At 43.6% G+C, this 25,279-nt stretch overlaps 1 protein-coding gene across 2 annotated transcripts; it reads left to right on the forward strand.

Annotated features, from left to right (window-relative positions):
- The first annotated feature begins 18,217 nt into the window (after positions 1-18,217).
- Positions 18,218-23,163, forward strand: LOC136509082 (laccase-23-like). Of its 2 annotated transcripts, XM_066503887.1 has the most exons (3): positions 18,218-19,065; positions 21,661-21,789; positions 21,868-23,163. In XM_066503887.1, the coding sequence occupies exons 2-3, from the start codon at positions 21,675-21,677 to the stop codon at positions 22,953-22,955; spliced, it is 1,203 nt and encodes a 400-aa protein (XP_066359984.1). In that variant the 5' UTR covers positions 18,218-19,065; positions 21,661-21,674; the 3' UTR covers positions 22,956-23,163. The 2 variants fall into 2 exon arrangements, with proteins under 2 accessions (XP_066359984.1, XP_066359985.1); XM_066503888.1 differs by lacking the exon at positions 18,218-19,065 and having other exon boundaries at positions 21,674-21,789; positions 21,863-23,163.
- Positions 23,164-25,279: the final 2,116 nt, after the last annotated feature.

The following is a 25,279-nucleotide window of genomic DNA, read 5'->3' on the forward strand; positions in this document are numbered from 1 at the left end:
AAATGCAGCACACATTTAACCAAAATGAATCCCAAACTGAACTAAACCACCTACAACTTTTTTTTTACTAAAAATCAAATAGTGCAGGGTCATATAATACAGGATACAAAATGAATAATATTTGCATAGCTGTAGCTATCTAAAAGGCTTGCACATGAGATTATTTGATGTTTGACATGAGAACATAATATTTTACATGTGTAAAGCATTTGTCGGGTTCAAACTAGTGCAGATTGACATATTCAAACATTTATCGGGTTCAAGCAGCAAGCAAACACACAGGTCACGGGCACAATAGGAAGGCAGTCACTCACCTGTTGTTTAATGTCACCTGTTGCTTATTGTCCTCAAGTTGAGACATCTGAAACAACACAATTAGTGTTAAATATCATATGCAAAGGCACACAAAAAGATTTTAAAACCTACTGCAGACAATCTAATGTATAATTTAACTATCAGGTGAATTAAATGACAAGCTCAAGGAGGCAAGTTAATTTATAATTTAACTATCTAATGTAAAAACAAGTTAATTGTGGCACAGGCTGCTCTCTACTAATTTAAAACAGTGAAAACTAAACCGCCTACTTATCTCTGTTAACATTCTGATAAGCAATTGTCTTTCAGTACACTGTATTCTAAATAGCGGTAAAATCATTCTGAAACAAGCAATTGCCATTCAGTGCAGTGTATTCTAAATGCCAGGGGATCAACTGTAATCAATGTAACAAGGAAATCATGCCAGCAGCAGATCAAATGCTCAAGTAATTTCACATATAACGTAAATTGGCAAACTCAGTTCATTATAACTTAATTGCTCATGATAGAGTTATCCAATCATGGGCAATCAACAACAGTATTCGGATGGACCTGCTAGCAGATAAAAGAATCAAAGTGTTACTGATGGACCCGCTAGCAATTGAAAGAATCAAAGCATTACTCTGATATGGACCTGCTAATTTACTATGCCCATAACTCAAAAGATTAAATATAATACGCACTAATGCTAAAATGTTTGAAGGGCAATAAACATTAAACAATGGAACTGCAGTTCTACACATGAAGCAGGTAACCAATTCGATTTGGCAAATAAAACAAGTGAGGCAGAATCTAAGCACACGTTTATTGACCGTTCCCAAACATAATCCGCTCTATTCATTTGCACTCGCCCTCGCACAGGCTCAGCCCAGTCCTTGCCTTGCAGACTTGCAGGCAGCAGACAGTGGCCAGCGAGCAGCCCCTCCAAGCACCAGTCCCCTAAAGCCTGCAACCCTGCACGAAGTGCGTAACGCCCGCCGCTCGCGGCCACGTCCATGGCTCCGAGGGTCGCCATCTTTCAGATCAATGCCTCTTGGACAGATCATAGGCATTGTGCCTGGAGGGCCCTCTTTTCCTGCACAGCCAAATCAGCTGTAGTGTGTAGTTGTTGTGAGCAAATCTGTCATGTGCAGGGAAACACCCCGAGCATCATATCAAAGATTGCCTGTGGTATAGTGATGGTCCATAGAACATAATATCAAAGAAATTATATAGATTGACAAAAAAAAATTCATCTAGAAACTACTTTTACAATGTAAATGTTTGAATTCATGATTATATATAAATATATATTATAGATGTTGCTCTGACAATGAAGCCATAGCTCTACGTTTTAGAAACATGATCCTACCACGGCGAGGGGAAATATAGTGACTGGGATTCGGTGGCAAATCAACGATCTCTTGGATTTCCATTGGAGGGAGACAATACCCGTGACCTGTGTATAGACACATCACCTTAAAGCTAGAAAGCAATTCCACAGAATATGCCTTTGAATTAACATGCCTTCATCTGAATTTCATAACTCCCTTGGAAAGAAGTTGAGAGGATAGACAAAACAAAACAAACAAAACCGGTTCATCTTGAACAGATGAACCAGAAACACAACTTTGACAGATTTGCCTACGTCCGTTGCCAGCATCCCAGCAATATAACCTACTCAAAATCACTGACGGAAACTGATTGAACTGAATATTACCCAAACGAGCAGGTAAGGTGACCTTGTCATCATTTTAATCGAATCAACAAAATTCCCCAAATCACCAGACAAAACCTCGCTAGTATTACAGTTCTTTCTCAGAAAAGGCATAATAATGATTAATTAAAGCTGGGTCTCTTTCTACAACAGGCACAAACTCACCTCTCGTCTTCCTCCAGAGCAGGGCTGGAGTGGGAACCAGTGGGGCACTCTGCCGCGAGGCCGATGCGCCTGGCATGGCTCCGGCGAGTTGGAGGCTCATCTTCGCGATCCCGGCCAGGAGGCTGCTCGGTTCGGCGTCGGCCCCCCAGCCAGGAGGCTACTCGGCCCGGCGTCGGCCCCGGCCAGGAGGCCGCGCACCACCGGCGAGGATCTCGCCCGCCCTGGCCACGCCCCCGACCAGGAGGTCACCCGCACCGGCGTCGCCCCCGGCCAGGATCTCGTCCGCGCCATGGGGGGCACGCCGACGGCCGACGCAGTCGCGGGTGGAGGGCGCTGTCCGCGGTCGCGACTTCGCCGTCTTCGCGGGTACGGGCATGTAGCCGCTCGGGAAAGCCAGCCGGATCAAGGCAAGGGCGGCGCGGGGGCTGGCTGGCTGTCTGAGGCTTGGACTGCCCGGCCGGCCGAAATCGCCTAAGTGCCCCATCCGCGCCCTTTGCCGAGCGTCGGATCAGGGACCCCGATCTGGCCTTCGGCAAAAAAAAAAATTATGACTTTGCCGAGTGCCCCGTGAAGCACTCGGCAAAGAGAAAAATTCTAAAAAAATAAAAAATCCTCTTTGCCGAGTGTCTTATCCTGGCACTCGGCAAAGACCCCTTTTGTCGAGTGCCATGCTCCGGTACTCAGCCAAGTTTTTTAATTTTTTTTGTTTTTGGTCTCCAAATTTTTTGTGCAGCCCTTTTAAAGGACCAGGAACTCCTACTTAGAATTTGAGGATTTTTTTGTTACTTTTTGATATATTTAGTTACTTTATTTCGTTTATTTGAATTTTTTCGAAAAATATAAATTTGAACTGCACGTGGTACGAATAATGGAATTTAATGATTCAAAAAATAATAGTCATGTTACTGAGTGTAGTGTGAGGCCGTATCCAGGAACGGACCCGAAATTTCGGACATCTTGGTCACGAAACATGACCGCGAACTTGCGTGCGAAGTGTTTTTAAATTCTATAAAAAGCAAACGAAGTCCGAAAATCATGAAACTTGTTTAGATGTCGTGATATCGTATGTGGAGGCTATGATAAAAATTTGAGAAGATTTCGTGCACGTTGTCACGTACGATGCTTACAAACCAGGATCACATGTAGAGATGTCCTGGTTTGTAAGCATCGTACGTGACAACGTGTAGGAAATCTTCTGAAATTTTTATCATAGCCTCCACATATGATATCACGACATCTCAACAAGTTTCATGATTTTCGGACTTCGTTTGCTTTTTATAGAATTTAAAAACACTTCACACGCAATTTCGCGGACATGTTTCGTGAACAAGATGTCCGAAATTTCGGGTCCGTTCCTGGATACGGCCTCTCACAACACTCACTAACATGACTATCAATTTTTGAATCATTAAATTCCATTATTCGTACCACGTGCAGTTCACATTTCTATTTTTCGAAAAAATTCAAGTAAACGAAATAAAGTAACTAAATATATAAAAAAAGCCACAAAAATCCTCAAATTGTAACTAGGAGTTCCTGGTGCTTTAAAAGGGCTGCACAAAAAATTTGGAGGCTAAAAACAAAAAAACAAAAAAAAACTTTGCCGAGTGCCGTGGCATGGCACTCGGCAAAGGGTGTCTTTGCCGAGTGCCAGGATAAGGCACTCGACAAAGAGGGCTTTAATTTTTTTTTAAATTCTCTTTGTCGAGTGCATCCACAGGAACACTCGGCAAAGAAATTATAAAAAAAAAATAAATCTTTGTCGAGTGCCGTGTCAGGTGCACTCGGCAAAGTATTTTTTTTAAAAAAAAATTCTTTGCCGAGTGCCAGATCAGAGACACTCGGCAAAGGATTTTTTAAAAAAATTAAATCTTTGCCGAGTGCCAGATCTGGGGCACTCGGCAAAGAAATTTAAAAAAAAAATCAAATCTTTGCCGAGTGCCTAACAGCAGGCACTCGGCAAAGAAGGCCGTGACTGAACACCGTTTCACGGGCAGCCTATGCCGAGTATAGAGATTTTGCCGAGAGTCCCTTATTTGCCGAGTGCAATTCTTTGCCGAGTGCAGCACTCGGCAAAGAACTCTTTGCCGAGTGTAATTCTTTGCCGAGTGCAGCACTCGGCAAAGAAGGTCTTTGCCGAGTGCCTGATTTTTGATACTCGGCAACGAATTTTGCACTCGGCAAAGTCTCAGTTTCCAGTAGTGAGTCAACTGAATAAGCTTGTCCAATCAGCTTATTGGTTAGGCAATGCATGCAAAGGAACTTTTCTAACTAACCTTTTTCATGACCGGTTACTATACTAGACCGCATGCCTGAAAATAGCATGACTACCAAACCTCCGAGTTCCTAACCACTGTGTGTCTACTACTATACTGTCTGGACCATTATAAGCATGCCTACAGTTGTTGCGCAATCCCTTAAGACATTGACTAATGGCTATTCAGTCACTCGTATACTCCCTCTGTCCCTTATTGTGTGTCGCCGTGGGTTTTCGTGTCCAAAGTTTGACTCGATTTGTATAAAATACGTGCAACATTTATATCTCTAAATAAATTTATTAAAACACTAGATTCAAATATCTATCTAACGATATTAATTATGTACCATAAATATTAATATTTTTTAATATATAATTGCCGGTAGTTATTTCTCGAGAAGCGCAAGCGACAGACATTTAGGGACGGAGGGAGTACTTATAAAGAGGAGAAATGAGGTAGGCAGTTGCTCCAAGATAAACACCAAACCTCTTTCATTCCTCTGCAGCTGGCATGTTCCGGATGATTTGACTGAGAGACAGAAAAACACTGCAGCATGTCAGCATCTACATCATATCAGTTTCATCTAATCACAAAGGTTGAGCTGTTCTGTGCACGCCGGCAACCCAAACAACCTACCTAGCCTATCCATGCAACTAATAGATCAGTCTGTGGTTTGCATGCACAAGCAAATTGTCCTCTTTACTGCAGTCAGTTTTTGTTTAGTGCGAGGTGTTCAGACTTCAGCTTAAGCTGTCACTGATGATGAACGGCTTTCAGCCTCTAGACTGAATGTCAACAGATTGTACTATAATCAGTGTGCCCGGCATCTTACCTAAATACACTTCCCTTTGTCTTGCATATATAGGCACCAGGATTCAGGAGCTCAGGACTGAAGTTGGCCGTTTCCTGCTGAAACTGGAAACAATCACATGACCGGATCGATCAGACCATGTTTACATACCAACCTTTTCAACAACTATTCATTTCTCTCTAGTAAGACCATGTTTTTTAATTTTTTTTGTTTTTGACCTCCAAATTTTTTGTGCAGCCCTTTTAAAGGACCAGGAACTCCTACTTAGAATTTGAGGATTTTTTGTGACTTTTTGATATATTTAGTTACTTTATTTCGTTTACTTGAATTTTTTCGAAAAATATAAATTTGAACTGCACGTGGTACGAATAATGGAATTTAATGATTCAAAAAATGATAGTCATGTTACTGAGTGTAGTGTGAGGCCGTATCCAGGAACGGACCCGAAATTTCGGACATCTTGGTCACGAAACATGACCGTGAACTTGCGTGCGAAGTGTTTTTAAATTCTATAAAAAGCAAACGAAGTCCGAAAATTATGAAACTTGTTGAGATGTCGTGATATCGTATGTGGAGGCTATGATAAAAATTTGAGAAGATTTTGTGCACGTTGTCACGTACGATGCTTACAAACCAGGACATCTCCACATGTGATATCTCATATCACATGTAGAGATGTCCTGGTTTGTAAGCATCGTACGTGACAATGTGCACGAAATCTTCTGAAATTTTTATCATAGCCTCCACATATGATATCACGACATCTCAACAAGTTTCATGATTTTCGGACTTCGTTTGCTTTTTATAGAATTTAAAAACACTTCACACGCAATTTCGCGGACATGTTTCGTGAACAAGATGTCCGATATTTCGGGTCCGTTCCTTGATATGGCCTCTCACAACACTCACTAACATGACTATCGATTTTTGAATCATTAAATTCCATTATTCGTACCACGTGCAGTTCATATTTCTATTTTTCGAAAAAATTCAAGTAAACGAAATAAAGTAACTAAATATATAAAAAAGCCACAAAAATCCTCAAATTGTAACTAGGAGTTCCTGGTGCTTTAAAAGGGCTGCACAAAAAATTTGGAGGCCAAAAACAAAAAAACAAAAAAAAACTTTGCCGAGTGCCGTGGCATGGCACTCGGCAAAGGGTGTCTTTGCCGAGTGCTAGGATAAGGCACTCGGAAAAGAGGGTTTTAATTTTTTTTTTAAATTCTCTTTGCCGAGTGCATCCACAGGAACACTCGGCAAAGAAATTATAAAAAAAAATTAAATCTTTGCCGAGTGCCGTGTCAGGTGCACTCGGCAAAGTATTTTTTTTAAAAAAAAATTTCTTTGCCGAGTGCCAGATCAGAGACACTCGGCAAAGGATTTTTAAAAAAAAAATTAAATCTTTGCCGAGTGCCAGATCTGGGGCACTCGGCAAAGAATTTTTTTTAAAAAAAAATCAAATCTTTGCCGAGTGCCTAACAGCAGGCACTCGGCAAAGAAGGCCGTGACTGAACACCGTTTCACGGGCAGCCTATGCCGAATATAGAGATTTTGCCGAGAGTCTGGCACTCGGCAAATAAGTCATTTGCCGAGTGCCCTTATTTGCCGAGTGCTCGGCACTCGGCAAAGAACTCTTTGTCGAGTGCAATTCTTTGCCGAGTGCAGCACTCGGCAAAGAAGGTCTTTGCCGAGTGCCCGATTTTTGACACTCGGCAAAGAATTTTGCACTCGGCAAAGTCTCTGTTTCCAGTAGTGAGTCAACTGAATAAGCTTGTCCAATCAGCTTATTGGTTAGGCAATGCATGCAAAGGAACTTTTCTAACTAACCTTTTTCATGACCGGTTACTATACTAGACTGCATGCCTGAAAATAGCATGACTACCAAACCTCCGAGTTCCTAACCACTGTGTGTCTACTACTATACTGTCTGGACCATTATAAGCATGCCTACAGTTGTTGCGCAATCCCTTAAGGCATTGACTAATGGCTATTCAGTCACTCGTATACTCCCTCTGTCCCTAATTGTGTGTCGCCGTGGATTTTCGTGTCCAAAGTTTGACTCGATTTGTATAAAATACGTGCAACATTTGTATCTCTAAATAAATTTATTAAAAAACTAGATTCAAATATCTATCTAATGATATTAATTATGTACCATAAATATTAATATTTTTTAATATATAATTGCCGGCAGTTATTTCTCGGGAAGCGCAAGCGACAGACATTTAGGGACGGAGGGAGTACTTATAAAGAGGAGAAATAAGGTAGGCAGTTGCTCCAAGATAAACACCAAACCTCTTTCATTCCTTTGCAGCTGGCATGTTCCGGATGATTTGACTGAGAGACAGAAAAACACTGCAGCATGTCAGCATCTACATCAGTTTCATCTAATCACAAAGGTTGAGCTGTTCTGTGCACGCCGGCAACCCAAACAACCTACCTAGCCTATCCATGCAACTAATAGATCAGTCTGTGGTTTGCATGCACAAGCAAATTGTCCTCTTTACTGCAGTCAGTTTTTGTTTAGTGCGAGGTGTTCAGACTTCAGCTTAAGCTGTCACTGATGATGAACGGCTTTCAGCCTCTAGACTGAATGTCAACAGATTGTACTATAATCAGTGTGCCCGGCATCTTACCTAAATACACTTCCCTTTGTCTTGCATATATAGGCACCAGGATTCAGGAGCTCAGGACTGAAGTTAGCCGTTTCCTGCTGAAACTGGAAACAATCACATGACCGGATCGATCAGACCATGTTTACTTACCAACCTTTTCAACAACTATTCATTTCTCTCTAGTAAGAATGTTGGTTAGTTCTATTCCCTAGCTAGCTGTTATTGTTCTTTTTGGCTCACCTTCTCTTGCCCAAAAGAAGCATGGGAAGATCCTTGCGCCTAACTTATTTGTGACAAAAACTGCACGTGTTATCTGAATGTTGTTTGATGATTCAATTCTTTTGTTTCAATTATTTCTGGTTAAAAAATGGTTAGTAAAGGTGCTTTAAGCTTAATTATTTTGGTGGAAGACAATTGGTGTTGGCCATTCAGTTGTAGTCTGATCGTTGGTTGTACAGCACAACTGCACAATTTCTTGGCTCCAACTTCATGGTAACAGTGCAGCTAATCATCACTAGGTTTAATTTCAGGTTTTTCAAAAAAAAAAAAACTAATGACTAGCAGAATTTCGTTTTTTTCAGTGAGTACTTGCACTGATTTAGTTTTATCATTTGAGATTTATCTGATGTGTCACACCTTCATTACGTTGCCAAGAAAGTTCAGATTTAAGATTGGTCAGTCAAGCAGCGCTAAAACATGCGAAATTGTATTATGATTCTTTATCGAAAAAGTAACCATCCCACCTCATGATTGTACTCGGTTCTGAATTTCTGTTACTTAATATTGATAAAAGTTGAAGAAAAGTTGTGCCGACATGTGAAATGTATCATTTCGTTTTTCCAAGGACAAGTAGTGGAGCACAAAGAGTTGTTAGATGCCTCCAAACTGGCTTCAAGCTACATCTCAGGCTTGGTTTAATTAGGATATTTAATTTCTTTTTGTATTTCGCCAACAGGCAAACATCACCATTTTGTGCTGAATAGCATCTTTCTTTCTTGTCAAGATTCTTGCTGTTCTTTCCATTTGACTTTTGGTTGCCTTGAATTGTAAGAAACAATTGGATACTTGCCTACTGAATCGATGAACAGTCCTTCCCTTTGCATATGTGGTGGTTAGCACATACTCCCTCCGTCCTAAAATAAGTGTCGTTCTCGCTTCCCGAGAAACAACTGCCGGCAATTATATATTAAAATATATAAATATTTATGCTAAGTAATTAGTATCATCGAAAAGATCTTTTAGTCTAGTTTTTAACAAATTTATTTGAAGATATAAATATTGTACGTATTTTCTATAAATCGAGTCAAACTCGTGGCACGAAAATTCAAAACGTCATTTATTTTGGGACGGGGGAGTAGCACACACCACGCATGTTGTTGTACTTTTGCCAACCACCACCCTCGTGGACATGAATCATTTGATGGAACATACATTTGACACAATCTTTCATTTCCAAAATATGTGATATTATATATCTAACCAATAATTTGTTTTCCTCGTATATAAGAGCGATTAAGCTTTTATGACCATTAAACTATTAAAGCTTAACACATGATTCTAATCATCGACAGGTGCAAATTAAACCTGTACTGAAAATTCTTTTTGAGGTAAAATGCAATAGCACATGAAGCCAGGAGCTCAGGAGTTAATGGAATTTACTATTTACATTGGATCCCTATACCACGTACAGTCAGGGAAAAAAAATTCGGCGAAATTTCACCGAAATTTCGCTTTTATCGGTGACCACCGGAATTTTTATTATACCGGTATACAATTTTTTTAGCGCAAAAGTAAATTTTTTTTTTAAAAAATGCTACAGTGACCATCAAAATTCCTGAAATTTCCAACATTTCGCTTTTTATCGGTGACCACCGGAATTTTTTTCCCTGCATACAGTACATCATAATTCATAATATCGTATCTTCGGTACTTGGTTTAGTGGTGCAAGCAACAAACAGGAGACAATCTAGCCGTACTGATGTGCTTTTGATCTTTGACACAGCTGAGAAAGTCAGAAATGTTCTTACAGTCAAATAGTGAGTTATAGTGCCATGTGTAAAGTTTGGCAGTGCGATATCATCTACTAAAACTAAAGCAAAGAATCAGTTTCAAAGCATGTATAAAGAGATTCATGCAACGTTTGATGTCATAGTCAAAAGGAGGAAAGAAAGTTGTTAGTAACCATAGTGGCAGAGGAAGGGGGCCCAAGACCCCTCCCCTAATTCTGTACAGTTTTAAATTTCAAATTTGACCAAATTTTGATAAAATTTATGATGCTGCCCCCTCCCAAAAAAGAAAATCACATTTCTAGCTCCATTATGGTAAGCATGTTCCTCCTTATTTGTCCGGGGTCATTATATGAGATGTGAAAAAGAGGTTTCTACTATAAGAGCAGAATTAGGAACAAAGTCTTTGGGTCTAAACAAAATGAAACAAAAGCTAAGGATCATTTATGGAAAGTGGAAGCATTTGGGCTCCACAGGCTATGATATTCCTTAATTTATGCACAATGGTTATCCTAATGGAAACATACCGAGCATAATTTAATAATATAAAGAATCATGTGATGCAAAATGATCATGCTAAGATGCCGTCGTTACAGAGATCTTCGATACTTAGTTTCAGTTAGGATATATTTTTCACGGACTGAACTATTTAAAACATACTTGTCAATGAACTGAAATGAACATGAGATGGCTATGTAAACATGTAAAACCAATTAGCTTGGATTGAACCCCTTTCCTTCTCTGTTTTTTGAGAAAATTATTTACTAAAGTACCTAGGTTATTGTTACTATTTGCTATCAGTCATCAGAGAAAGTGGATAACGCGTTGATTTGATATGAGAAAAGGATCTCCAAAATGCAGTACGTACATAGTGTAGTTGATGCGTGTTGATTTTCAGTTGATTCAGAAGGCTACTAAACAAGCAGTGATGTCCAATGATCATGAGAAGGCAATTAATGGGCGTAAATAAAAATATTATAAATGCGCATGTAGTACACAATAAGCACATTCAGGCCATGCCATGATGCAACACACAATAAATGGTTGAGTATGTCCTTAGCTTCCTTTTAGGATAACATCTCGTAGCCAATGGCACACTCATTAATCTTGCAAGGAAGGCTCCATTCTATGACCTACCGTATGATGATGTTTTAATGGTCACAGATTCGTTCACTAGGAACACTAAACTTGTGATGGAAGCACGATAACAGAAAGTTACATGGCTATCTAGCTAGCTGACCAAAAAGCAAAAGGATGAGTTGGCCAAAATTACTACTTTGGAACTCTGATCTTTCTTTCTTTTTTTCTTTTTTTCTTTTTTTTTTCTGAAGAGCTACCGACAAGAGTTTTGCCGGGCATGTATTGATAGAGGAGAGGAACTCTGATCTGTTTGAGAAGATGTGCAGTGGGTGTACCAACTGGAGTGCTTGTTACTGTCATTGGCATGCATGCATGGCATGGATCAAGTCAACTAGTCAAGTGACTAGTCAAGGAAGGAAGGTTGTAAAAGCAAATTTCAAGAGGAAATAAAGCAGAAAGCAGAATGTGAGTGCAACTATGCATGCATTTTGGTTCGATACACCAAGAGAATCAATTCAGGAGCTAATCACGCCAACCACAAGACCACCGCTACCTATGACTTTGCAGCTACTATACTCGCACTCGCACCGTCAGTTTCCTCTGTACGTGATCTGTACAATGCTGGTCCCTGCCCTGCACCTGCACCTATATAAACAGAGTCTTCAGCCTTGGCCTCTTGCATATGAGCAATTGCAAGGCCTTGCAAAGTTGCAAGAGTTAGGCAGCTCTCTATCTAGCTACTAGGCAGGCAACCAGCTAGCAGAATGCAAGCATCAGTCGGCATGTCAAGCTGGTCGCCGTACTCCTCCCTGCTCTTGACCACCCTTGCTCTAATTATCCTCTGCTCCCAGCAGCTCACCATGGCCAAGGAGCAGTACCATGAGTTCGTGGTAATGTAAATGAACTCATCAATCGAACTGCATTCATGCCAAGGACGATCGACCAATGCATTGCATGTTCCATGACTTAATACATCCTCCATGGATGAATGTCTGTCTGCAGGTGAAGGAGGCGACGGTGACGCGTCTGTGCGGGACACAGCGGATCATGACGGTGAACGGGGAGTTCCCGGTGTTGGAATGATCTCCCAACCAATAAGCCCAACGGTCTATTGGGCCTTGGTCACGCACCCTGATCGGGGGCGCCCAACCCTACATGGTTGGTGGGCCCCCGTCGTACTGCGCTATATAAAGTGGTGGGGGCCGGCGGCTCATAGCACGAGGTTCACCGTGAGCCGTACTCCCACCGACAAACCCTAAGTCCGATCTCGAAGAGGGTGCGCAGCCAGCGACGGGAAGTCGCCACCGTCATCCCCGTCACCACTGCACTGCATCACCGTCTCCACTGCGTCGCCTCTCTTCACCGACCGTCGCTGCCCGTGTGCTGCCTCCATCAGCGAACCAGCGATGGCCGGATCGAGCTCCAACTCCACGGGATCCACTGGTCTGTGAACTCCTCACTCTCCTCACACCCCTCTGTCTCTCTGTCTCCCTCTCGGTGTAGGGTTCTAGGTTTACATGTGCATGTGTTATTCCGAATCCATGTGTATCCCTCCTAGATCTACTGCTAGAGATCCTAAATATTCTAACAATGGTATCAGACGCCTGTCTAGTCGTAGATCTGGATCGGGGAAGAAGAGAAAATCGAACCCTAACCCTAGATCGGGTACGGGAAAAGGGAACACGGTTTCAATAAAGAACCCTAACCCTAGCAGTTCGCCAGCCTAGGGTGTAGATCTAGGGTTTCCGAATCAAACGCAAAGAAAAACGGATGAAAAGAAAAAGTGGAGTTCGAATTCAATTCGGCTTCAATAGAAACAAACCCTAACCCTAAAGATAGGGAACCTACCTGGGCTTCCCTCACCACCGGCGGCATCGCCACCGCGCGGAAAGAACACCGCGGCGTCGCTCCCGAAAGGCGCGCGGGATAGAGCCGAGATCCGCACTGCACCTCTCACGCGCGGTCATGGCAACAGAGCACCACCATGCGGCCCCTCGACGGCGGCGTGCTCAGCCTAGGGCGAGCACGCACGCCGGCGAGAGGGCGCTGGGCGAAGCCCCTCTTCTTCTCCCTCGGCCACCGTGGACGGATGCTGCTGCGGCTGTTCTACGAGCGGCGCTGCGCGAATGAGAGAGAAGGTGAGGCAAAGAATGAGCTAGGGTTTGAGAGAGCCGCGGCCGTCGCGGGGTTTTCATCCGGCCGAAACGCAAGGAGGACCGTCGATTGGCGATCGACGGCCAGCAGACACCCAGGCCGGATTAGGCCCAGGCAGGTGGACAGATTCCCGGCCCAGGCCCAGGTTGCGGCCTGGGCGCGGGGGGAGGCGCCGCGCGCGTCCGCGGGAATGGGCCTTTGGCTCTGGGCCGCGCGCACTGCTGCTGGATCGGGCCGAAATGGCCAAACAAATAGTACAGTCACAATTTTTTAATTTTTTTATTTTCCAGAAAACAATTTGATGAATTTGAATTGAATTTTTATGATAATTTTCTGTACAAAATTTATCCAACGATATTTTTTGTTCAGTAAATAGTAAAGTTGCTTCTGGAAAATATTATCATGAGAATTTTATTCAAAGTTTCCGCTGCGTATTTAAAGTTGTTATGGACTTTTAATTAAATTCGAACCAACGGGAGAATTTGATTTTAAGAGCCAAGAGATAAATATGAGTTGATTATGATATTGTTATTTTCTGACCAACGTTGTTAATAGCAATATTATAATTTTAATGATTATGCATTATTTCTATTTCTGCCCAACGGTGATGTAGATTTAATGTATAAAATAATTGTATGTTTTAATTTTTGACCAACGTTGAAACTAAGACATGCAAATTGTTGTTTTTATATATTATGTTCTTACTTTGAAGAGAAATTGTGTTTTTAGGAGGATACTCCTTGATGGCTTATATCAAAGATATCCCAACTCTCAAAGGGGATAATTACATTGAATGGAAGAAAAAGATCGACTTGGCCTTCATTTTGGCTGAGGTTGATTGGGTAGTCACCACACCGTGTCCTAAAGAACCTGTGGCACTGGTGAGGGAGACTGATGAGACTGATGCTGCATGGCAGAACAGAGAGCGGGACTTTGCTCCCGTAAAGATGTCTTTTGACCTTGAACATAGAAAGTGGGTCAAAGCCAATAAAAAATATTTGGCTGTGATAAAGAATACAATTGAGCCTATAATAGTGGGCTCAATTCCAGACTGTGACACGGTCACAGAGTACCTAGAAAGAATAAAGAGTCAGTTCACTGGCTCTTCAAAGACATATGCAACCTAGCTGATTAAGCAGCTAGTGATAGAAAGGTACTCTGGTGGCGGCAGTGGCATTAGAGAGCACATACTGAGAATGAGCAATTTGGCATCTAAGCTCAAACCAATGGATTTGGCGCTCAAGGATGAGTTCCTTATTCATTTGATTTTTGCTTCTTTGCCAAAAGAATTTGACACCTTTGTTGTTAATTACAACATACAGCCCGAGAAATGGGATTTAGAAAAGCTCATAGCCATGTGTGTGCAGGAGGAGGAAAGAATAAAAGTTTCACAGGGTGGTACTATCAACTACCTAAAAGATAACAAGAAAAAGTACTATAATAACAGCTCTTCCTCCAAGTCACTAGAAAGGGTCCCATGCAACAGTCTCAGAATAACCAATTCCCAGTGGATAAAGATCAATGTCTTCACTGCAAGAAGAAGGGACATTACAAGAAAGATTGTCCTGATTTCCTAAAGTTGATTATGAAAAAGAAAGGTGAGAACATTATTACGTTTGTAAATGAATCCTTGTATGTCAAGTTTTCAAAATCTACTTGGTGGATTGATTTAGGTGCAACTATTCATGTTGCTAATACTTTACAGGGGTTCCGTTCGATGAGAACTTTGCAAAGAAGCAAAAGTTTCATTAAAGTCGCAAATGGAGTACAAGCAGATGTTGAGGCCGTTGGTGATCTTCCGCTAGAGCTTGCTGATGGCTTCATACTTTTTCTTAGAGATGTTCTTTATGTACCTTCTTTGCAAAGAAACTTGATTAGTGTTTCAAAGTTGGACCACGATGGTTATGATTGCCATTTTGGAAATGGCAAATGTCAGATATTGTTTAATAATAGATGTATTGGTCTTGCCTTCCGACAAGACGAGCTTTATTTGTTATCACTTCGTGAAAATGTGAATTCCGTATGTGATGTGAATGAGAAAGTATCATCATCAAACAATGCAAACAGAAAACGAAAGAGAACTCCAAATGTATCGTCGAAATTATAGCACTGTCGTTTAGGCCATATTTTGAGGGGGAGAATAGAAAAACTAGTTGAGAATGAAATTCTTCCTCCATTGGAGTTCTCTGACTTAGAACAATGTATAGAATGTATTAAAGGAAAGTATATAAAGAAAATTAAAAAGAATGTCAAACGAAGCACAAGAATTTTACAGATAATTCACACAGACATATGTGGTCCTTTTCCTGTGAAAAGTGTGGATGGTTATGATTCATTCATAACATTCACAGACGATTACTCTCGTTTTGGCTACATTTATCCAATTAAAGAAAGAACAGAAGCGTTGCATAAATTCAAAATATTTAAGGCAGAAGTTGAAAATCAGCATGATTTAAAGATTAAGATAGTCAGGTCTGACCATGGGGGGAGTACTACGGTCGGCATACCCCATATGGACAAGTTCCTGGACCTTTTGCAAGGTTCTTACAGGAAAATGGTATAGTCGCCCAGTATTCAACACCGGGCGAACCTCAGCAGAATGGAGTAGCTGAAAGGCGTAACCGTACCCTGATGGATATGGTGTGTAGTATGATTAGTTACTCTACCTTACCGTTGAGCCTATGGATGGAGGCGTTAAAAACCGTCATTCATATTATCAATAGAGTACCAAGTAAGTGGTGCCCAAAACACCGTATGAGTTGTGGACAGAAAGAGTACCCTCACTAAACCACTTACGTGTGTGGGGGAGTCCTGCTGAGGCTAAAGTATTTAACCCAAACATTGGGAAGTTAGATCCTAAAATAGTAAGTTGCCATTTCATTGGCTACCCAGAAAAGTCAAAAGGTTTTCGTTTCTACTGTCTAGATAGACATACAAAGTTTGTGGAAACGAGACACGTAGTCTTCCTAGAGGATGAAATGATGAGGGGGAGTATGGTAGCTCGAGAAATTGATCTTGAGGAGAAACGGGTGTATGCACCCACTCCGATAGTTTAGGAGCCATTTTTCGAGTTACCTGCTGCTGCTACACCTACAATGCAAGATGTTGTGGTGTCAGCACCTGTTGTTATTCCTCCTAAGGCAACAACAAATGAGGAAGAGGAACCCATGGTTCAGAATCCTACAGAACCCATTGCCACACATGAGGAGGAGCAACAACAGCCTCAAACAGAAGATGTGCCAAATGTGGAGGCCCCTAGAAGGTCTCAAAGAGTTAGGAAATCGGTTATGTCTGCTGATTATGAAGTGTACAACACTAAAGAATTTCATATGGAGGGTGATCCCACCTCGTATGAAGAAGCCATGAGAAGCGAACACTCATCAAAGTGGTTGAAAGCTATGAAAGATGAAATGGAATCTATGAGTTCCAATGGTGTTTGGGATTTAGAACAAATTCCTAAAGGAGCCAAAACAGTAGGCTGCAAATGGGTCTACAAAACAAAATATGACTCCAGAGGGAATATAGAAAGGTTTAAAGCACGACTCGTGGCGAAAGGTTTTACACAAAGAGAGGGGATAGATTACAATGAGACATTTTCTCCAGTCTCATGTAAGGTTTCTCTCAGAATTATAATGGCACTAGTGGCACATTATGATTTAGAATTACATCAGATGGACGTAAAGACGGCATTCCTAAATGGAGATTTAGAGGAAAATGTTTACATGGCACAACCAAAAGGTTTTGTTGTAGAAGGAAAGGAAAGAATGGGTTGCCGCCTAAAGAAATCCATTTATGGATTGAAGCAAGCTTCAAGACAGTGGAACTTGAAGTTTGACAGAACAATAAAGAATTTTGGGTTTAAAGAGAATGTTGAGGACAATTGCATTTATGCAAAGTTTAAGAATGGGAGATTTATTTTTCTCATTCAGTATGTGGATGACATTCTACTTGCTAGTAGTGATGTGAGTCTGTTGTAGGAGACAAAGAAGTTTTTGTCCTCAAAGTTTGACATGAAAGACCTTGGTGAAGCATCATATGTTTTGGGCATAGAAATTCACCGAGATAGAAGAAAGGGGGTATTAGGACTGTCACAAAAGGCATACATAGAAAAAGTATTAAAGAAATTCAGTATGCATAAATGTAGTCCATCGCTTGCTCCTATAGTCAAGGGCGACAGATATGGGGATTTTCAATGCCCCAGGAACCAGTACGAGCTCGATCAAATGAAAGCGGTTCCATATGCTTCAGCTGTCGGAAGCTTACAATATGCTCAAGTGTGTACGCGCCCTGACTTAGCTTTTGTTACCGGGTTGCTTGGCAGATTTCAGAGTAATCCAGGAATGGAACACTGGAAATTGGTAAAGAAAGTCTTGCGATATTTGCAAGGTACGAAAGGCCTCATGTTGACGTATAGAAGATCAGAATCTCTCCAATTGGTGAGGTACTCGGATTCTGATTACGCGGGAGATAATAGAAAATCCACGTCAGGATATGTATTCACTCTCGTAGGAGGAGCTATTTTATGGAAAAGCTCAAAGCAAACTGTCACTACATCGTCCACAATGTATGCCGAGTTTGTAGCTTGTTATGAGGCATCGGGGCAGGTGAACTGGCTGAAGAAGTTCATACCCGGTTTGAAAGTGGTTGACGACATCAATAGACCACTGAAGTTATACTGCGATAATTATCTAGCAGTACAGTATGCTCACAACAATAGGTCAAGTGGTGCTGCCAAACACATTGACATAAAGTATTATGTTGTGAAGGATAGAGTCCGGGATCAAATGATAAGTCTTGAGCATATAAGTACCGAAAAGATGCTCGCGCATCCGCTTACAAAAGGCTTACCACCCAACGTGTTCAGAGAACATGTAGCCGGCATGAGTTTAAGGGAAAGCCTATGATTCCTGGACTATAAAGGGCCCAAAAGTTAAAGTATCTATCTCAGATCAGAGACGTGCATTGTAGCTGTTAAATCTATCGGTGATGGACCGTGACGATGAAACATGCTCTATGCACCATCTGTGAAGAAATGAGAAAATTGAGAAAAGTATTGAAGTTTAAAGTTTAAAGATAAAAGTAATAGTGTGAGATCAAGGGGGAGAATGTTGGAATGATCTCCCAACCAATAAGCCCAATGGCCTATTGGGCCTTGGTCACGCGCCCTGATCGGGGGCGCCCAACCCTACATGGTTGGTGGGCCCCCGTCGCACTGCGCTATATAAAGTGGTGGGGGCCGGCGGCTCATAGTACGAGGTTCACCGTGAGCCATACTCCCACCGACAAACCCTAAGTTCGATCTCGAAGAGGGTGCGCAGCCAGCGACGGGAAGCCGCCACCGTCATCCCCGTCGCCACTGCACTGCATCACCGTCTCCACTGCGTCGCCTCTCTTCACCGACCGTCGCTGCCCGTGTGTTGCCTCCATCAGCGAACCAGCGATGGCCGGATCGAGCTCCAACTCCACGGGATCCACTGGTCTGTGAACTCCTCACTCTCCTCACACTCCTCTGTCTCTCTGTCTCCCTCTCGGTGTAGGGTTCTAGGTTTACATGTGCATGTGTTATTCCGAATCCATGTGTATCCCTCCTAGATCTACTGCTAGAGATCCTAAATATTCTAACACCCGGGGCCTTCGGTGGAGGTGGCCGAGGGCGACGCCCTGATGGTGCGCGTCGTGAACCGGGGCAGCTACAACGTGACGGTGCACTGGCACGGCGTGCGGCAGATGCGGACGGGGTGGTCCGATGGCCCGGAGTTCGTGACGCAGTGCCCCATCCGCCCGGGGAGCTCCTACACCTACCGCTTCATCGTCGCCGGGCAGGAAGGCACGCTGTGGTGGCACGCGCATAGCTCCTGGCTCCGCGCCACCGTCCATGGCGCGCTCCTCATCAGGCCGCGCGACGGCGTGCCTTACCCGTTCAATGGCGGCAAGACGCCCGCCAGGGAGATCCCCATCATCCTAGGTACGTGTGCCACTCGCTCATATCTGTACATGTGTCATCAAATATATATGTGCGTACTCGATCAATACTACTGCTATATGTTATCGCACTTGCCACACACGCACATACTAATTTGTACTGCCATTTGTATGCATGCATCATGACGTGCAAAATATTTGATGATGTGTGACATCCATCTCATACAGTAGCCGGTAGATAATTCACCTATTTCAAATTATAAGCCGTTTTGATTTTTTTACTTTATATACTATATAAATATATGTATGCAGAAAAAGTAAAACAACTTGAAATTCGAAACAGAGAGGATAATAATAGTCATGCCGCGTACTACTAACGTACCGCAATTTGGCCAAGCTTCTTGTGGTGTGACCGATTAGAGCAGTGAGCTCCGGGACTCTCCCGTTCGACCCGGGTTCGAAGCCTGGCACCTCCTTATTTTCAAAATTGCAGGGGAGTCTTCTGCTATAATGTAGTTTTTTTAAGACACCACAATTTGAAACGGACGGTGTAGAAGTTCTTTCGGCGTGTCACCTGCTCGCTCCAACTACTTCGCCTATTTTTTAGCGAAGGAATAATGTTTTTTTCTCGCGACAAATCAGCATCGGCCAAATTTCAGTGAAGCAAACAGGACGACATAACGATTAAAAGTTTTCTTGCATAATTAATAAATTAAATGTGTCTTCACTCTCCTTTCTTGCACAAAATTGGCAGAACATGTAGACAAGCTCAAATTTGGGGTGAAATAATTAATTAATTAGGCTTCAACCCTAATTAGGTGCTAGTAATTAAGACTGAAGAGGGTACACCCACACTAAGCTCCCACTAACTAAGCTCATCAGTGGCCAAGTTTAGCGAGTATAGAGTGGTGTGGCCCACACTGAATATTATATTAATATACATAGATTAGCATTTCTTTTTGCTTTTCCCGCGTGTTAATCAGTGTTATCATTCTGTTAGTTAGCAGTTGGCGCCAGCTTTCTTCCTTTCTAGCTCTCGTACTTGCGTACCTATATACTTCCCCCATCCCAAATTACAAGACATTCCAAGAATCTTGAAAAGTTAAAACATTTCAAGTTTAACCAAACATTATAGAAATAAGTATAAAGATTTTGAACATCAAACAGTTATACTATGAAAATATAATTGATGAATAATCTAATGATACTTAGTTGACATGATAAATGTTATTATCTTAACGTATAAATTTGGTCAAAGTTAAAAAACTTTAACTCTCCAAAATTCTTGGAATGCCTTATAATTTGGGATGGAGGGATAGCACAGTGCTTGTGGCTGCACCACCAGAGTCAAACACACATCCATCGTTGTCATCATGTCGGATCCATTCACAAAGCAAACATATATGCACCTTTACCACAAAACGTCATTGACACGTCTTTCGACTATTTTCCTACTCCTATCAAAAAGAGAATTCGTCATTGACGGTTTTCTTTTTTCATGACGTATCCACTCCACGTGAGATTCTTCTTTACCATTAGCCCTTGTTTAGTTCCCTCCAAAATCTAAAAAATGCACAAGATTTTCTATCACATCGAATCTTTGTCACATGCATAGAGTATTAGACGTAGGTAAAAAAAAATAACTAGCTACACAGTTTGCTTGTAATTTGCGAGACGAGTCTTTTGAGCCTAATTAGTCAATGTTTGGACAATAATTTACAAATACAAACGAAAGTGCTACAATTATTTTGGAACTCCAAAATTTGGAACTAAACAAGGCCTTAGTCGATCCTATGTCACACCGACTCGTGGGGCCAACACCACTCAGGCACACCAATACTACCATGATCTCTTGTTTTGTTTCATTTTTTTCAGACCGAAACTGAATCAATCTGTACAATTTGTGGTATATTTGCCCTGAAAGCTAATAAGGTTGCCGCTTGATAGCAAAAAGGAATAGCATTGTCAGTCCATCACTACTAGCTACTCTAACAAATATGGGCAACTCATCTGATCATGGTATTTTTGCAAATGTTAGTATACCACCTGCACCTGTTACAAAATCACCATCAGTTGGTTTTGCTATAAAAGGTTATACTTGCATCTGAAGCATCCTGAAAGCCAAACAACTTGCTTTCATCAGAGCAGGTTCAGTTGGATGAAGTACTTTCCTTCAGAAAGAACTCGTATACTAAATAATAAATTAATCTATATAAAGAGAGTTTTATCTTTATATATATATATATATATATATATATATATATATATATATATAGTGTAACACTTTTCAAGATGGTTAATCAAAATGGCATCATTGGGCTGCTGCTTTTCCTTTTTTTTTTTTTGGCTGCTATTGTGGCCCACGTACATCCTAACATGCTTCTAAAAAACGATGTACCCTTCTACCGTCTTAGGTGTTGAATAAATGGACTCGTCGTTTTCTTTACAACCAAAATGAAAAGCTAAGCATCTACTAACTCTTGTCAATCAAAATCATGATTGCAAAAATATTTAAGAGGTATATAATGAAACTAACTACAAATCCTTGGTGCAGCAAAATTCCAAAGTTTGGAACGTGTTTTTTCTGGTGACTAAATGTGTGTAATTTGTTGTCGGAACACAACCTGATGGAAAACAGGGTAGTGGTGGAACATGAACCCCATCGACGTGGTCCGCACCGCCACCCGCACCGGCGCCGCGCCCAACATCTCCGACGCCCTCACCGTCAACGGCCAGCCCGGCGACCTCTACAAGTGCTCATCCAACGGTAAACAATTGCAACACCTAGCTTCGCCCAGCGTTGATCGATCGGAAATGAAACTGAGCGCCGGTGGACCCAGGACAGGCACGACGACGTTTGCCGTGAAGTCCGGCGAGACGAACCTGCTGCGCTTCATCAACGCCGCACTCAACACGGAGCTCTTCGTCTCGCTCGCCGGCCACACCATGACGGTGGTGGGCGCCGACGCATCCTACACAAAACCCTACGCCACGTCGGTGCTCATGATCGCGCCGGGGCAGACCACCGACGTGCTCGTCACCTTCGACCAGCCGCCAGGCCGCTACTACCTCGCCGCGCGCGCCTACGCCAGCGCCCAGGGCGTGCCCTTCGACAACACCACCACCACGGCCATCTTCGACTACGGCGCCGGTGCCACCACCACCACCAGCAGTCCCGCGATGCCGACGCTCCCGGCGTACAACGACACCGCGACGGCGACGTCGTTCACGACGAGCCTGCGTGGGCTGCGCAAGGCGGAGCTGCCGACGCGCGTCGACGAGAGCCTCTTCTTCACCGTCGGCGTCGGGCTCTTCAACTGCTCCGCCGGCCAGACCTGCGGCGGGCCCAACAACACGCGGTTCGCGGCGAGCATCAACAACGTCTCCTTCGTGCTCCCGTCCACCACCTCCATCCTGCAGGCGCACTACTCCTCCGGCGGGGCGGCGTCGGCGCCGGGGGTGTTCACGGCCGACTTCCCGGCGAACCCGCCGGTGGTGTTCGACTACACGGCGCAGAACGTGAGCCGCGCGCTGTGGCAGCCCGTGCCGGGCACCAAGGTGTACAGGCTCAAGTACGGCGCCGCCGTGCAGCTCGTGCTCCAGGGCACCAACGTGTTCGCGGCCGAGAACCACCCCATCCACCTCCATGGCTACGACTTCTACATCCTCGCCGAGGGGTTCGGCAACTTCGATGCGGCAACGGACACCGCCAAGTTCAACTTGGATGATCCGCCGATGAGGAACACCGTGGGCGTGCCGGTGAACGGGTGGGCCGTCATCAGGTTTGTGGCGGATAATCCGGGGGGGTGGCTGATGCATTGCCATTTGGATGTCCACATCACCTGGGGCCTCGCCATGGCGTTCCTGGTGGAGGACGGTGTCGGGGAGCTGGAGTCGCTCGAGGCGCCGCCGGCTGACCTGCCAGTCTGCTGAAAGGCAGGCTCGAAGCAGCATTAACAACGCCTGCAGGATTCTAAATTTCGGCCATTCATATCTGGTAGTTTAATTACATGATACTGATTATTTGGAACATCAATGTACCAATTCACATTTTTTATCATCACAGCGAAACCTAGCTGTCTACGTCAAAATTCATCAGAAACATTCTTGTCAATTTAATTCAATAATATAATACACTAGCTCTTGAAACAAAGTACTAGTCTTGGTATATGTTGCTCCAATACCTAACCAAAGAGCTACTGCAGTAGCGATTAAGAAAGTCGTAGCTACTGGGCGACGACATGGATTTTGGAATTCGGTCATAGTAGCGCCCGGACAGACACCCGCGTCCGGACGCCCTGCGGCTGTAACCATTTCCTCTTCCCCCAATCCCGGTCTCGAGCGCAAGCACGCAGGCGGAGGCGCCTCTGGCCCTAGCCATGGGGGAGCTCGAGCTGGACCCCGGCCCGGCCATGGGGGAGCTCGAGCTCGACCCCGGCTTGACCATGGGGAGCGCAGAGCGCGGGGCGTGTCCTGGCCCTGTCCATGGGGAGCTCGAGCTCGACCCCAGATCCACCATAGAGCAACGCGGAGGCATGGATGGCCCCAGACATGGCCATGGGGGAGCTCGAGCCAGCTTGGCCATGGAGGAGCGCAGAGGCAGAGGCGGCCCATGGCGAGGAGCTCGGCGAGGAGGTCGGTGGTGTCGATGTTTTACCACCGATAGCCTGCCACGGGGGTACCCGGGACAATTGTTCGGGCTTCAGCGAATAGTGGAACTCGGCGGTTACGCAAAGAGACTCACGATTTATACTGGTTCAGGCCCTCGACTTGGTCGAGTAATAACCTTACGTCCAGTTCGGCGTTAGCCTGTTTGCGTCGTATTGCTTTGAGTATTGGGCATGCGTTGCATTGTTTACAAGGGATATCCTCACCAGCCCTTTATAGTCCAGGTGCTGAGAGGAGTTGTTTGTGTCATACTCGGATACAAGGTCAGAGTCCTAAGCTATGTTTCGGGCGCCTTTCCTTGTATAGTCCAAGTTGGAGTTTTGGTCTTGCACGTTGCTTTGCTCCGTGTTCTTCTTGGCGATTGGGCTGTGGGCCTTGTTACCAAGGCCCACTTCCCTATAGTACGGTCTTTGGGGGGCCCGTAGGGTTCTCCATCGACAAGCCCCCGAACATTTCATGATTGAGCTTCAAGGGCCGAGTTGTTGCAAACTTGATCCGGGTTCTTCTTGAAGTGAAATCTTGAGATGGTCTTCTTTTGATTCTTTTTTTGGCTGATGTGCACTTTTGCTGAAAAAGTGCACTCAGTGAGTGTAGCCCCCGAGCCTCTTGCTATTTGGCACAAAAAGCTAGAGGGTCTTTCTGTCTTAATGTCCTCCGAGTTCTTTTCCTTTGAGTGCAGCCAGTGCAATTTTGCAAAAAATTGCACCCATTGAGTGTAGCCCCCGAGCCTCTTGTTTTTTGGTAAAAAAAGCTGGAGGGTCAAAAAATTGAAAATGTATTTTTCTGTGGTGGGTACTTGCAGCCCCCGAGCTTTCTCCGGGTTCTTTTCTGTTGAGAAGAAGCCGGTAGAAGGTTCTTGATTTGTACTCCTTTGGTCTTTGTCGTTTGCTGGTCACGGATGGGTTTTGTATACCCATGATTGAGCATCTTCTTTTACTTTTTGTCAGAAATCTTTTTTTTGGGCACTATTTGCCTTTGTTGCTTTGCTCTTTTGTTCTTTTCCTCTTTCTTTCTCGTGATCTTTAGCCTTGCTTGCCTCCGGCTTGCTATAAATACCTTCTTTGTTGGTTGTGGTTCTGCCTTGAGTAGAAAATTTCTTCTTCAATTCTTTCTTCATTCGTAGATATGCTGGTGTGTGAGGTTGAGCAGCCCTCGGGCTTTTGTATACTTGATAACTTTCGCGTTGGCAGTTAGAAGAGTTCTTGTGAAAGGGGTTAGAAGCAGACTAATCCCTCGGGGAGATTTTCCTGAGAAGTTTGAGGGAGCAGGTAGAAGAGTTCTTGTGATGTGGCTTCCATGCTTGCTCTATCTGCCTTTCAATCTTCGGGTTGTCGCTGTTGCTGGTCTTGGGTTGGGAGATGTGGTGCGCTCCACTTTCTTGGCGGTCAATGTTTACACCTAACTCCTGCTGGCTGACCCTGAGTTGGAGGTGACCATATCGGTGTGCTCATCCAGGACGTGGTTGTCTCCCTGTCCACAACCTAGGATTTGCTTCATCCTCTGTAGCTGTAGTGTATCTGGGTTGTTTTTATTCTGCTAGGCATTAACCAGGGTTCTCCTGTTTTTTACCACGGTGATTCTATTGTGGC

This window comes from Miscanthus floridulus, chromosome 15 (assembly GCF_019320115.1).
Source record: "Miscanthus floridulus cultivar M001 chromosome 15, ASM1932011v1, whole genome shotgun sequence".
In the NCBI taxonomy this organism is placed as follows: Eukaryota; Viridiplantae; Streptophyta; class Magnoliopsida; order Poales; family Poaceae; genus Miscanthus; species Miscanthus floridulus.